This window comes from Elephantulus edwardii, unplaced genomic scaffold (assembly GCF_000299155.1).
Source record: "Elephantulus edwardii isolate Elephantulus edwardi_28Jun2011 unplaced genomic scaffold, EleEdw1.0 scaffold00028, whole genome shotgun sequence".
Taxonomy (NCBI): domain Eukaryota; kingdom Metazoa; phylum Chordata; class Mammalia; order Macroscelidea; family Macroscelididae; genus Elephantulus; species Elephantulus edwardii.
The window spans coordinates 14,643,868-14,658,703 of record NW_006399778.1 but is presented as its reverse complement, the minus strand read 5'-3'; the positions used below and the strand labels follow the sequence as shown (position 1 = coordinate 14,658,703).

The 14,836-nt window shown below is 43.1% G+C and overlaps 1 protein-coding gene across 2 annotated transcripts in view; it reads left to right on the top strand.

Annotated features, from left to right (window-relative positions):
• The window catches only part of PAX7 (paired box 7), a 133,579-nt gene extending 133,200 nt beyond the window's left edge, over positions 1–379 (top strand). The window contains exon 9 of one of the 2 annotated variants that reach the window (XM_006883596.1): positions 148–379. In XM_006883596.1, coding sequence (XP_006883658.1) covers positions 148–263 — 116 coding nt within the window. In that variant the 3' untranslated portion in view covers positions 264–379. The remainder of the gene's footprint in view (positions 1–147) is intronic. The other variant, XM_006883597.1, reaches the window with a different exon arrangement.
• Positions 380–14,836: the final 14,457 nt, after the last annotated feature.

The following is a 14,836-nucleotide window of genomic DNA, read 5'->3' as shown; positions in this document are numbered from 1 at the left end:
GGATGGATGGATGCATGGATGCATGGATGGATGGATGCATGGATGGATGCATGGATGCATGGAGGAACAGATATACTGATGTGGACTGGATAAAGAAATAGGTAAAAAGAACCTTCCTTTCTAGCAGTTTCTCTTTTCTTTTTTTAGCTGCTGTTGATTACCTGGCCAAAAACGTGAGCCTCTCTACACAACGTCGCATGAAGCTTGGGGAGCACTCTGCCGTCCTGGGACTCCTGCCCGTGGAAACTGGCCAGGCTTATTAGGGCCCCTGGGGTGACTTGCCTCAGCCTGAATCTCAGCTGCCACACCTTTCTTGACCCCTAAACTTCCCAACCTCAACCCACCTCCCTTTGGGGTCTCAGGAGGCCAGGAAAGGAGCCCCGTTCCCTTCTCCCTGCCAGCTTTCTGAAGGTGTGCAGCCAGTCTGTCTGCTCACCTGTGGTTAGAAGCCTGGTGACCCCGTGGAGTCTGCCCCCTTCCCTTCTCTCCAGGAGGGTCTCTGGCCAGTGCTCCACCACCACTTAAATCCTTCTGAGGCCTCTGTGTTGTCTCAGGCATGGAGCTCACCCTGAGTAAAGCACCTTGGGCATCCAGAAGACAATGGTGCCTGACACTAGGTCCCTGGAGCCCACTGGACTTGACAGTAGTGGGTTGTCTGGCCAGAGGTGGGGACGAAGCTAACAGGACGGCTCTGAGCTGGAAGTGCTGAGAAGGCCTATTTCACGGCCTCTGACCCAAGATCAGAACCACAGCCCTTTCCTCCTCAGAACCCAGGAATCCTGCAGAGAGGGGTCTCGAATCCCTGGGCTTATACCAGTGGTGTTAGCAAGGGTACAGTCAGATCATCCCCCCCAGCCCCGGAAAAATTCTGAGGGCTTTAAGACCCACTCCACTCACAAATTAATCCAGGCTGGGAGATCAGAAGGGCTTGACCAAGGGGCAGAACCATTTGGGCAGCGCTTTTCAGCCATTGGCCAGGCCCAGGGTAGAAGGAACCAATCCAGGTATGAGGAAGCTGAGGATTCCTAGTCAGAAGCCCAAGTCCCAGTTTTACTCCACCTCCCATAGGTCCTGGGAACCTGCATAGAGTGCCCTCACCTAATGAGACTTGATGGGACTGGGATTAAAATCTAAGGACATGTGAGTGAGGAGATAGGAAGGCAGCTTGCTGTGCAGCAAATCTTTGTTGTCAAAGGCGTTAGCTCCATGCCTTCACATTCACATCCTTGGAGTTGTTCTTTCTCCCAGAGCCTCTAGTGGAGACCCAAGCCTGCTGTGATCTTGTCCAGTGCTCTAGGAAGAGGGTCCCTGATCTTCTTAGGGATTCCTTGGAGCCACTGGGGTGCACAGGACTTCTCTCAGAGCTTTAGATGGCTCTTGGACCAGGCAGGATCTCTTGCCCCAAAGATAAGACCACTGATCTCTCTTGGCATTTTGACAGGGATATGCCTCTAGCCCACCTCTAATGGGATCGTTCAATGCTAATCCTCTCTCAACAAAGACCATTGTCTTCTGCTCTAGCACAGCTGAGCAGGGACAGATGTGACCATTTGTTAAGCAACGACCTTGGGCAGAGAGTGACGCCAGAGGCTCCAGAGAGGAGGGGAAAGGCACCTTCTTTGATCACGCCTCAAACGCCTTGCTTTTTAGAAACTGAGTCCCTTGGGAGCTAATTCAAGTCCTGATTACTCTTCCCTTGGAACTTATTACCTATCACCTTCCCCTATTTATCAAAATTACATTCATTCTCACCATCATTGGCATTATAATCGACTTGAATCATCTATATCAAGTGCTACTGGGTAAAATGCACTTGTGATGGGAGACACAAACACTGAGCCCACACAGATTGGACCAAATTGTTCCACCTGGGCACCTGAGGCCACTTCTGCTCTATCAGTTACTATTGCCTTCAGCCAACAAGATGTTCCTGGAGAGAAGGACTACAGCTTTGGGAATTAACCTGAGTTGCTCTCTACATAGAGGTGGCCAGAGCCCTGGAGAACTGGGCTGGCAAGATGCTAGGACACTTTCTTAGTGGATACTGTCCCTCTGACAGATGCTCACTTGTTTCTCAACTCCAGGCTTAAAATGTCAAGCCTGTCCTGGACCATGTTCAGTGTGGTTCATACCTTTGACTTAGAGGAACTTCTTAACTGGAGACAGACATTTTTTGTGACATATGTGTGGGTCATCAGTTGGAGCATCCACAGCAGGAGGCTTTTGGTTCTTCAAGTTCTGGACAGAAAGGACTGTATTGTCCCTTGTAACTCACTCCATGCTTTTGTAGCCATTATGGCCCAGAAGATCTTCCTTAAGATCAAAAAGTTTTCATCTACATTCCTTAAATGGTCAATCCTTCTCCCTCGAGGCCTAGTTCAGAAAAGTGTCCAAGTCTCCTTGTATCCTATGTTACTCAGGAGTAGAGATCTCAGGCAGGTGACATCAAAACTGCTGAACCCCCATCCTCAGAAGGTGACATTCCAATGCTAAGACCAATCCCAAGTATCTGTTCTCTATAGTAAAATGGAATGGAGATTTGGGAATAAGCCAGATGATTTGTTATTGGGTCCAATACCTCTGGAGTTCCCCAGGCTACCATCTTAGTAGAAAATGGGACTTCCCTAGGATTCCCACCCCTTCCCTCAGAAAGAAGCCCTTGACCAAGACAGCTTTTTCCTTAAACCCCATATATTAATGTGTCCAGCCAACTCAACCTATAAAATTCAATCTTGTGTTGGCAGCTCACAACTTAAACAGAGAGATGATGTTGGATAAGAGGTGCAAGACCTCAAACGCTTGGGGGTAACCAAAGCCGGAGAAAGAAGACCCAAATCCTAGTGGCCAGGCTGGCCCAGAAAACCCCCCACTCACCCTGTAAATAGAGTCTGTAGCAAAATAAGATGTTTCCTCCAACTTACCACATGTAGCTGTTGGTCCTACTTATGGAGGGCCCCTTCTTCAGCGCCCATTGTACATTAGTTGGAAACTTGGTGATGTGCTGTTCGTTTATAGAAAGTTGACTTTTTATATATATACTAAAAAGAAAAGAAAAAACCCACAGTGCGTGTCGTGCTAGGGCCAGGGACCATCTGTAGGGATATATCTGCATATTGTGTGTTTCAAATTATACATTCCAGGATCTTTTGGGTTTTCTCATTTTTGTCACTTATTTCTTTTCCCCCCATTTGGTATTTCTCTCTTGCTATGGGAAAAGAAAAAAAAAGCAATGTGTAAGAGCCAAGCTATGCTTTTATATTCTTATTTTTACTTGATTTACTAATTGCTGTTCCTTTGCCAGAGGAACATGAAAGAGCAGAGAAGACAGAGATGAGGGGTGAGAGAAGAGAGAAAAAGAGAGGTTTGTCCAGAAGGAAAAGGAAAAAGTCAAATTTCTAATCTCATTATGGACCAAGAATAGGACAGGACAATTCCACCAGTATCCAACATGATGTAGATGGAGCTGGTGAACCATTCCAATAACTGGATCCTGGAACTTGGTGCAACTCCATGATTGGCCAACCAAGAAGGTGTTTGTCCTCTGGGGTCTCTCACAAGTGGATTTTCTCTCAATCCCCTCTATATGCCCTTCACTCTTGTATGTTTTCTGAAGTAAACAGGTCTTCTCTCCTCCACTCCTGCAGAGGCAACAAATCAAGACCAAATGGGGGTACTCTAGCCGCCATCTTGAAATGCTCAGAGACATCTGCACTTAAACGCTTCTTCTGTCGACTCTTAATACGGCCAATCCCCTACCAGGGAATTCCTACCTGGGAAATATCTACATAGCACTCTAGATCATTCCTTCTTCCTAGTAACTGCAACTTTGTTGCTTACATGTGGAAGTGAGTGTGTGTGCATGAGAGTGTGAGTGGGGTGTGCGCGTGGGCGTGAGGGTGTGTGTTTAAATATAATCGCACCATAATTTATTCAGCTATATGGAGTAGTAGACTAGAAAGAGAAACTGGTATTTGCTTTAACTACCTGCTGCTTGTAAGCGCTTCCTCTGTAACTCAGGCGTAACTGTTATACATTAAAAGAAATTAAAAGCATTTGGATGTTTCTGTGTGTTCAATTGGTCATCATTATGTGGTTGCCTCAAAAAAGAGGAGTAGAGAGATCTGGTGGGATAGTGGTAAGAACCTACACTGTAATCCTGAAGACACGCAGTTCAAATCCATCAGCTGCTTCTCAAGAGAGGAATGGACAATCTCACGTGTCATTACTGCCTCTGAAAACCTGCTGGAGAGTCAGCTACAACTCGACGGCACAAAACAACGTCAAGGGATGGCCCAGAAACCCTTTGACCTAATTTAAAAGGTCGGAGTAGAAACCACATTTCTTGTGAACCTACTTGTCTTCCTCACTGCCAAGCAGTAGCTTCTGGACACACAAACCAAACAGTTTCCACCAACTCAATTCCAATTAGTAGTGATTGCTTGTGTTACAAACTAGAGCTGTGTTCTGTAGAGTTTTACTGCTTGTGACTTTTTGGGAGTAAATGACTAGACCTTTCTTAAGAGTCTCTGCATGGGTTTGAACCACCGAGCTTTAGAGTTAGTAGCTGAGTGCTTAGTCATTTGTACCACCCAAGGACTCCTAGGCATGTTGTTGTTACTGTTGTTAGGTGCTGTTGAGTCAAGTTAACCTGTGAACAGCAGATCAGAATTCTGTCCTATCTTGGCAAACTGCTTTTAACAAGTCCATCTGAAAGAGGATTCTGTGGGTGCCATGATCCCTTATTATGATGTCATGGGCCTGAGGCTCCAGCCATAACTGGCTAAATGGTGTGGGGCTTTCTTCCGCCTTTAGAAAGAAATAATTTTTTTAAAAGTACTCATTCTATAATAACCATTTTATACAGTATTTGTCCTTGTGGGACTGAGTTAGTTCACTCAGCATAATGCTCTCCAGTCCCTCCTAAGTTAGGTAATAATTTTTTAAATTATTGCTCCTGTGTGCTGCATAGTATTCCATTGTGTGAATGTACCATAATTCCAGGAGGAGTGGGAGAGGCTGAAAGCAGAGGGATGTGGATGTACAGGGGGAAGGGGGATTAATCATTGGATTGTACAATTTGATGGGTGGTGGGTGGGTGATAGAAATTGAAAGAATTTGTTCAAATTTGTATCTGAATTTTGTAAATAAACTAGTAGGGGAGAAAAGGGGGGATATATGATTAGGTATTATTGTCATGACAGGAGTCCAGAACGAAGGCTGCATAGTGGAGTGGACTTGGGGGGTGGAGAGATTGTATAACAATGAAAGAATTTTTCTTTGACTTTTCAAAGAGAAGAGCAAATTTGGGTGGGGAGAGGTGGGTAAGGAGAAAAGTGCAACAATGAATGAATGGAAATCCAAAGTCTCTGTAAACTTTCGTTATAATTCATTTAAAAATTCTTTTAAAAATAACAGGAAAAAAAGAATCCTGTTATATCCTGTGCCATCCTCACAATCTTTGACATACTTAAGCGCATTGCTAGCCCTTGTCAATCCATCTGATTGAGGGTCTTCCTCCCCTTCATCATTCTGCCATCTTTTCAAGCCTGTTGTCCCTCTCCAAGGAATAACCTTGCCTAGCAAACTGCCCAAAGCACATGAGAGGAAGCTTTATCATCTTTGCCTCCAAGGAGCACCCTGGCTGTATCTCCTCTAAGACATACCTGTTTGTCCTTTAGCCAGCCCATGGGTTATTCAGTACTTTGAATACCCTAGACATGTAGAGGATGTTTAATCAGTATTGGATCTGTAGACGCTGTTGTTTTTGAAGTACTCCATTGAGTTAGCTCTCAGAAATGAGATCATTTCAGAGACTGATCTGAAAGTCCAGTTCTCTTTCATGGTAACAAACTTTCCCTGCTGCTAAGTCTAGAAACCCTCTGTGGCATGGAATTCAAGAGCTCAACGATCACAAATTGCCTTAGGAGTTGAGCTTCATAGATTTCTAAGGCAGGTGAGTTATTGAAAGAAAGTTCTTAGGAAAAGTCAGTAAGGGAATGAAGGAAGCAAAGGAGGGCATAGTTTCTACTGGGGTCTGGTCTCTGCCTCAGCTATGAAGACTTGTGAACCCTGAACTGTAGCACAGAATAGTCCTACCTGAGGCCAGGGGAGTGGCTATCTGCTCCCATAAATATCACAGCCTTGGAAGTCCGAGGGAAGCTCTACTGTATCACATGGAATCACTATTAGGTAGAAAATTGACTTGATGGTACCTGGCAACAACAATGAGTTGATCATTAACTATTGGCTGCCCATGTGGGTATGGGTAGCTGAGGACAGCATTTAAGTATGCAAACATCTCTTGTTAGAGTGTCTATTATGAGCTGAAAGCATGTCTCCAGAGAAAGCTATAGTTATGAGCCCTTAGCAGTAATGTTCATTGTGAATTATAGAACAGGTGTGCCTGTCCGGTGACAGGGATCCAGCAGTATTCAGTAGCATTTACTATGCAAATGTTCCCCGGCTCTAAATTAGGGCACCAACGGAATTCCAGGGTGCTAGAATGTTGGAGAAGGGCATGATGCTAGGAAGGATGGAGGGTCAGTGAAGGAGAAGACCCTCCACCAGGTGGACTGATGCGGTGACTACTGCAGTGGGCTTTTTTAGGATGATAAAGTGTGAGGATGGCACATATAGAGGATGGTTCAGATCTTTTGTGCATAGAGTCGCTATGCATCATACTTGACTCAACAGCATGTAACAACAACAATAGGATGGTCTTGGGTGCCATTTTTAATGGTCATTAAATTGCCTTCTGAATGGGAAGGAGGAAGGATAAGAGAGTGATTAGGTGGAATCTGAACATGAAGAACATGTTCCTGGTTGACCTGGGCTGGTCCAACATGCCCCACGTTCTCTAGGGCAGGTCTTGGTGGCAGGTTGGATCTTCTCAGGATCTACAGCCATTCAGAAAGCTTCCCTCAGCATTTTCCTCTACACATGGTCCTTATCGTATGAACCCCTTACCAGTGTCCAGTGGAATTCAGGCAGCCTGATGACTAAACTGGTGTTCCCATGACCTAGTGCTCTACCACTCCACACCTTTGTCCCAACTCTTCTCCCTAATCATTAGTAAGTCATGATATGGGCTAAAGTTCTCCTGTCAACTCTGTACTCACTGTGGATCCTGGACCCCATTTTCCCCCCCACTGTCTTTTTTTTTAAAAAAAGGAAGTTTAGATGATACCTAAAGATCTCCCAGATTACTATAACTCCCAATTTGTTCCTTATAATCCTATAAATTGAGTCAAAGGCAGCCCAGAGAGCATGGAATAATTCAGAACAGCTCAGTGCTGGGAAAACAACACCAACTTTTAAGTGCTAAGTGGATGATATCAAGGAGCTCTCAGCTCTAGCTGTCTTTGAGGCCCCTAGAAAGAGCTCTCTCATTTCCTCTTGAGAAGGTGCCTTAGAAGTCTCACCCAACTAGCTTTGCTAACATCTCCTTGGGCACTTCTGGCCTCAAGGGAAGGGGACATTGGTGGTTCAGTGGTAGAATCCTTGCCTTCCATGAGGGAGACTCAGGCTTCATTCACAGCCAATATACCTCATGTACAACTACCGTCCATTTGTCAGCAGTAGTTCATGTGTCGTTATGATGCTAAATACATTACAGTGGCATTTCTGGATGCAGACTAGGAAGAAAGACCTACTTCTGAAAACTAGCCAATGAAAACTCTATGGATCACAATGGTTCATTCCACAACTGACATTGGCGGTTAGCACAGGACCATGAAGCGTTTCATTCCACTGAGCGTGGGGTTGTCAGGAGTTGGGGGTCAACTCAAAGACAGCTAACAATAACAACAGCTTCAAGGAAAACTAGGAAAGGCAGCCTTCTGCCAAGAGACATTTCTACCCTGAATTAAATCAGGGTTCTGTGTCTAAAAGAAAAGTGGGAGAATGTATATTGACCAGACAAGTATATCAGCTGTGGCCACAGCATGGCTGCATAACACAGTAGTCTCTGTTTCTGGACTTATTGGTTATTTATATCTTAGGTGGGGTAAGTACCATCATCTTTCCAAAACTTACTGGGGGAAAACAGAGGTTCCAAAAACAGCAGACAAAAGGAGCCAGTGGTAAGAGGTTGGGACTCCTCATTATGATCCATAATTGTGCAGTTAAGTCCTAGAATATCTGGTCCTGCCAAGAGAATGGCCCCCAGCACTCAACCCTTCTTCTTCTCCTCCTCAAGCTGCCACTGACTTACTCCAAGGAAAGAGAATTATTCTTCTACTCCTGATGCTATAGGCTGATGTGGGAAGTGAGAACTTATTTCTCAGAAGGATCAGAGAGAGTGTGCCCAGATTTAGTCATTTCAGCTTTCACTCTCAGAGCTTTCACTCTCAGAAAGGGAGAAAACCCCCTAAAAGTATGCTTCCCCCGGTGCAGTCTACCACTGGTCCCAGGTACCCTTGCACCACTACAACTAAGTCCCTTCCTTTTAGGGAGCTACAACTGTTGCAACTTCAAAAGGAAAGAAATTCTGCCCCCTTGGATCAGTCCAGAATGCGGTAACCAGTGACCTTCACATCTCAGTGGTTCAGAACAACAAAGCTTGACTTCTGTGTATATTGCTCACTGTAATTAGACTGATGGGGCAACTTCCATCATGTGCTACTGGTCATATAACCAGTAAGGAAGGTAAACTGTGAACTGTTTGGGGGTTTTGATTTTTTTTTTTATTGTTGTTAGTGAAAGTTTATGATCATATTGGTTTTTACTCACTTATGCATAGACATTTTGTTTTACAACATTAATTACAATTAATTAAGGCAATTAATTAATTAATTTGCCTAATCAATCCATTAGGGAACTCTGGTGGCCTAGTGGTAGGAAGCTGTACTGCCAATCTAAAGGCACACAGTTTGAATCCAGCAGCTGCTCTGACTGAAACAGAAAGATGGGCCATTTCAGTCTATGTGATTTACTACCTCTGAAAACCTGGTGGGGGTCACCTATCAGTCGGTCCCCACTCCATGGCACACAGTAACAGTTTTCGACCACCAGAGATGACCAGGCTTTGGGTTAGCAGGGTAACTCACTGTGGACTATACTATTAGAGTTCCCCATAGGTGACTACAGGTTGGTTAAGGAAGTCTTAGATGGTATGGTAAACAGAATTCCAGAACAAATCACAAGATTACTGTCCCTGGTGTGGGTGCCCACAGAATCTTGGATGTAGACAGGATCTATGATTATGTTGAGAGAGTCACTCTTGTTGTAACTATGTTAAAAATCAAAGGTGAGTGGGTAAATACTCTGGCTACATTATGTGAGGCTCTGAAATAGACTGGAGTGAGATTCAGATTTAGAAGTATGCTACTATGTTGAGAGAGGGCCATGTGGTTAGGAGTGAAGGCAACCTCTAAGAACTGAACATGAACCTTGCCCAAAAATCAACAAAAAAGCAGAAATCTAATTTCTAGGTAAGGAATAAAATTCTGCCAACAGAGTGACAGAGTTTGGAAATAGATTGTTTCCAAGTCAAACCCCAGATGAAGTCACAGTCTCTGTTGACACTTCAATTTCAGTCTGGTGAGCCCCTGAAGATAAGACCTCTGAGTATAAGCCCCTGGCTATGCTATGCCCAGACGTCTGACTTACAGCAACGGAAATAATAAATGAGTGTTGGCTTAAGTTACTAATTTGGGGGTTACTGGTTATACAGTAATAGAAAACTAATGCAGAGGAGCACCTTGATTGCAAGCTGTAGATCTGGGTTTATTTGTTCTGGGATCCATGCAGAAAGGGCAACCGTATGCTCATGGACATCATAGGAAGGCTCTTGGAACTTATTAAAAAAATTCATCCTTTGTTTATATTCTAAAAACTAATATTGTTGCAAATATAACCTGTTGAATATTGTTCATTTATTTGAATGAGATATCAAAAAACACCCATGTACTAAGCAAAAATCACAATTATTTATTTACAAAAACTGAATGAATGTGAAAAACAAGTAGGCGATTGGGTAGATAAGCTCTATTACATTTAGATTACGGAATAATATTCATCCGCTAGCAAGAAATCGAAGCACAGATATTAAGAATGACTGTCTCAGTTGCATATTGTTGAGTACTGATAGTGTGCTGGAGTGATGAACCTGGTAGTGTTATTGTCCAGAATGCTCAGTCTATCCACTCATTAAAACACCTGGTGGCATAAGAAACAAAAGGTGGTATAAAAATATGTTGTTGTTGTTGTTGTTATGTGCCGTCGAGTCGCCTGCGACTCATAGCGACCCTATGTACAACAGCCCTAAACTCCGCTCTGTCCTGTGCCAATCGCACTGTCTCTGACACTCCCATCCCAATTATCCCAGTCACTGAATCAATCCACCTCATAGAGGGCCTTCCTCTCCTGCGCCGTCCCTCCACCCTCCCAAGCATGATGTCCCTCTCCAAGGACCGGTCTCTCCTCACTACATGTCCAAAGTAAGTTAGACGGAGCCTCAGAATCCTTGCCTCCAAGGAGCCACCCGGTTTAACCCTCTCCAGAACAAATCTATATGTATAAGAAATTTAGCATCATCAAATCTTGCTAAATAGTGAGAGATTACCAAGTTGAAACTTCATGGAAACAAGAGAATAAATATTTAAATAGAGTGGAATAGCCCTGAGGCATTTTCAAATTAGGGAGGCAAGAAACTTGACCGTGGAATTCTTAGTGGAATGAGAGGAAAATAATGTCCTTGGAACTTTTGAAAAGCCTGTGGAAAGTGGGAAAACTGATGAGTCACATACATTTTGATGTCAGTGAGAAAATTAGAAATTTTCTAAGGAAGATCCAAAGATTATAAGAAACTTCTAATCCTACCTCTGCATGTCTTTCTAAACAGGACACTGTGTGATATAAACAACTCAAGAACAAACTCATATGGTAGTTACCAGGGCTGAGAGGAGAAGGGGGCAAGAAGAAAATGTAGTAAATAGATAAATTCGTTGTTACTGAGTCAGAATTAACTCTAGTGACTCTCCTTTGCATTGTCAGAGGTTATAAGTCACAAAAGAAGAGATTGCTCCTCTTTATCCTGAAGAACGGTTGGTGGATTCAAACTGCTGCCTTAGGTTGGGTAGCACAGCTCTCTATTCATGAGGCCCCAGAGCTTGATAAGTATATAAGACACATTTATTACATCAGGTAAAGGGGAAGACAATTCATAATAAGGGAGTGATCAGCATAATATCACCAGAGAAATGAGACATGACGTGGTGCATGAGAGCTACAATTATCAAAAGTAAACAATTCACAGACAATTCTGTACTACCGGTAATAACAAGTGTCAGCCTCGAAGTGGATACCTGGGTAGATGCATATCTATGGTAAGATGAACAGGTATGCGTTGGTTAAAGGGACTGCACTTATGACTCTACTTAGGTTTATCAAAGAATAGATCTGCATGAGCATTTGCATATATTGTAAATATATCCATGTATGTGGTAAAGCCAACAAGTAACAAGTATGTAAACTTATCAGTCATAGCCAAATACCTCTATAAAATGAGTTGCTAGTCCCAGGGTTTCAGGATAACAGTCTCAGAGAACATCCAAGCCTACTGGCATAACACTCCACAAAAACAGAAGCATTCTACTTTTAGCGAGTAGTGACTGGGGTCTTAAAAAGTTTGCAAGTGGTCATTTAAGATACAATGATTTATCTGTTCCTGTACAGAACAAAAACATCAAAACCGTAGAGCTTCCTGCACATATTAAGGGGGGAAAATGTGGAACAAAACTCAAAATCACAAAAATGGCTACTAGGGTCTGGTGGAATCCATGTGAAGTGGCCCTTGGTCACTCTTTGAGTCTGGGACTAAATTTATCGCTGTGGTTCGACTTACACCCAAACCAGGCTTCTAAGATAAACAGTAGCATCAGGAAAGTATTCACTCTGTAAACAAGGAAACATACAAGATCAAAAGGGCATTATCAAAATAATGCTCTGAAGAGAAGAAAGGATAGGCTAGGAGGATACATGGAAATGAGAGCCACAGGAAGGCAGTGGGGAGAGTTTAGTTATAGAGTTGTTGTTATGTTCTTAGGTGCCATCGAGTTGAGTACAACCCACAGTGATCCTACGAATATATCTGAACCCTGTCCAATCCTGCGCCATCCTCACACTTCCTGACACACAAGAGCCCATTGTGGCAGTCACTGTGTCCATCTACCTGGTTGAGGACCTGCCTCTCCTTTGTTGACCCTCTGCTTTTCTAAGCATCATCTCTTTCTCTGTGGAATCACCCCTCCTAGCAACATGCTCAAAGTATATAAGATAAAGCCTTATCATTTTTGGCACCAAAGAGCTCTCTGGCTGCATTTTCTCCAAGATATATTTGTTTGTTCTTTTTGTCATCCATGGGAAAATTTCCAAAGTACCATGTGAGCAGGTAATGGTAATGAATGAGAAAGTAGAAGCTACATTGAAGAAAATGGCAAAAAATTAGACCCCAGGAATTTATGGGATACCAATTGACTTGTTTCAATTAACAGACCCTAGATGTACTCACCAGTCAATGCCAGGAACTCTGGAGGACAGCTGTCTGGCCAACAGATTGGAATAGGTCCATATTTGTTCCCATTCCCAAGAAAGGTGATCCAACAGAATGTGGGAACTATTGAACAATATCATCAATATCATATGCAAGCAAAATCTTGCTGAAGATCATTTAAAAATGGCTAGACCCATACATGGATAGGGAGCTTCCAGAAGTTCAAACAGGATTTAGAAGAGGCCATGGCACCAGGGATATCATTGCTGATGCAAGATGGACCCTGGCTAAAAGTCAAGAACACCAAAAAAAAAAGTCTATTTATGCTTACGTGACTGAGAAAAAGCATTTTACTGTATGGATATTAACAAGTAATGGTTAACATTGAGAAGAATGGGAATTCCATGCATAACCTATACCTAGACCAAGGGGCTGCTGTGAGAGCACAGCAAGGGAACACTACATGATTTAAAATTTAAAAAGGAGTGCATCAAGGTTGTATTTCTCTCCCCACACCTATTCAATCTGTATACTGAACAAATTATTCAAGAAGCTGGACTCTATGAAGAAAAATGTGACATCAAGATTGGAGGAAGACTCTTCAATAACCTATGTTATGCAGATAACACAATCTTGCTTGCTGAATTGAGGAGGACTTGAAGCACTTTTTGCAAAAGATCAAAGAATACAGCCTTCAATATGGATTGCATCTCAATGTCAAGAAAACAAAAATTTTTACTGCTGAACTGACAGACAACATCATGATAGATGGAGATAAAATTGAAACTGTCAACAACTTCATCTTACTTGGATCCACAATCAACAGCCTTGGTACCAGCAGTCAGGAAATCAGAAGATGTATTTCACTGGGGAAAGTCTGAAGTTAGGGACCTCTCCAGATTATTAAGGCAAGTGACTCAATGGCACATAACAACAACAACAACAGTGATGTCAGTTTGAGGACTGAGGTGAGTCTGATTCAGGCCATGGTCTTTCCGATTACTAACTATACATCCAAGACCTGGACAATGAATAAAGATGACAGAAAAAGAATTGATGCCTTTGAGCTGTGATATTGGAGAAGAGCACTGAACATCCCATGGACTGTCAAATGATAATGTGGAGATAGTAATTTAATGTTATAAATAAAATATGTAGGAATGGAAAACGTATTTTTTTCTTTAAATTTTCACTTAAAGCATTGCAAAACATAAAAAAAAACCCACCTCCCCCTCCAAAAAAAACAAAACCCTAACTGACAACCTATATGCTGGTTAGGTGCCATCAAGTCAAGGACGACTCATAGCGACTTTATGAACACAGATCTGAACCTTGTCCTTTCTTGTGCCATCCTCACACTTCCTGACACACTAGAGCCCATTACTGCAGTCACTGTGTCAAACCACCTGCCTCAGTGTCTTCCTCTTTTTTGCTGACTCTCCACCTTCTCAAGTATGATGTCCTTCTCCAAGGAGTAACCTCTCCTAGCAACATGAGGAGGATTTGAAGCAGTTGTTGCAGAAGATCAAGGAATGCAGCCTTCAGTATTAATTGCATCCCAATATCAAGAAAACAAAGATTCTTGCACTGGACCAATAAGCCGTTGTCATGGTGGATGGAGAGGAGAATGAAACTGTCAACAGGTTTATCTTGCTTGGATCCACAAGTAACACCCTTGGTATGAGCAGTCAGGAAATAAGGCGATGCATTGCAATGGGAAAATCTGCAGTTAGGGACCTTTCCAAATTAATGAGGAGTAGGGGTGTCAGTTTGAGGACTAAAGTGCTTCTGATTCAGGCCATGGTCTTTCCAATTACTAGCTATGCTTCTGAGACCTGGACAGTAAATAAGGATGACAGAAAGAGAATTGATGCCTTTGAGCTGTGGTGTTGGAAAAGAGCATTGAACATTCCATGGATGGCTAAGAAAACAGATATGTCTTGGAGAGGGTGCAGCTAGAATGCTCTTTGGAGGCAAGAATGATGAGGCTTCACCTAACATACTTTGTACATATTGCCAGGAGGTGCTATTCCTTGGAAAAAGACATGATGTTGGAAAGGGTGGAGCATCAGCAAAGGAGAGGAAGACCCTCAACTAGGTGGATTGACAAGGTGGCTGCTGCAATGGGCTCTGTGTTGTCAGGAAGTGTGAGGATGGTGCAGGACAGGACTGGTTTCAGATCTTTTGTTCATAGGGTCGCTATGAGTTGTACTTGACTCAATGGAACCTAACAACATAACAACAACAAGCAACATTTCCCAATGTATAAGATGAAGCTTCACCATCTTTGCTGCCAAGGAGCACCATGGCTGCACTTTTTCAAAGACATATTTGTTCTTTGGG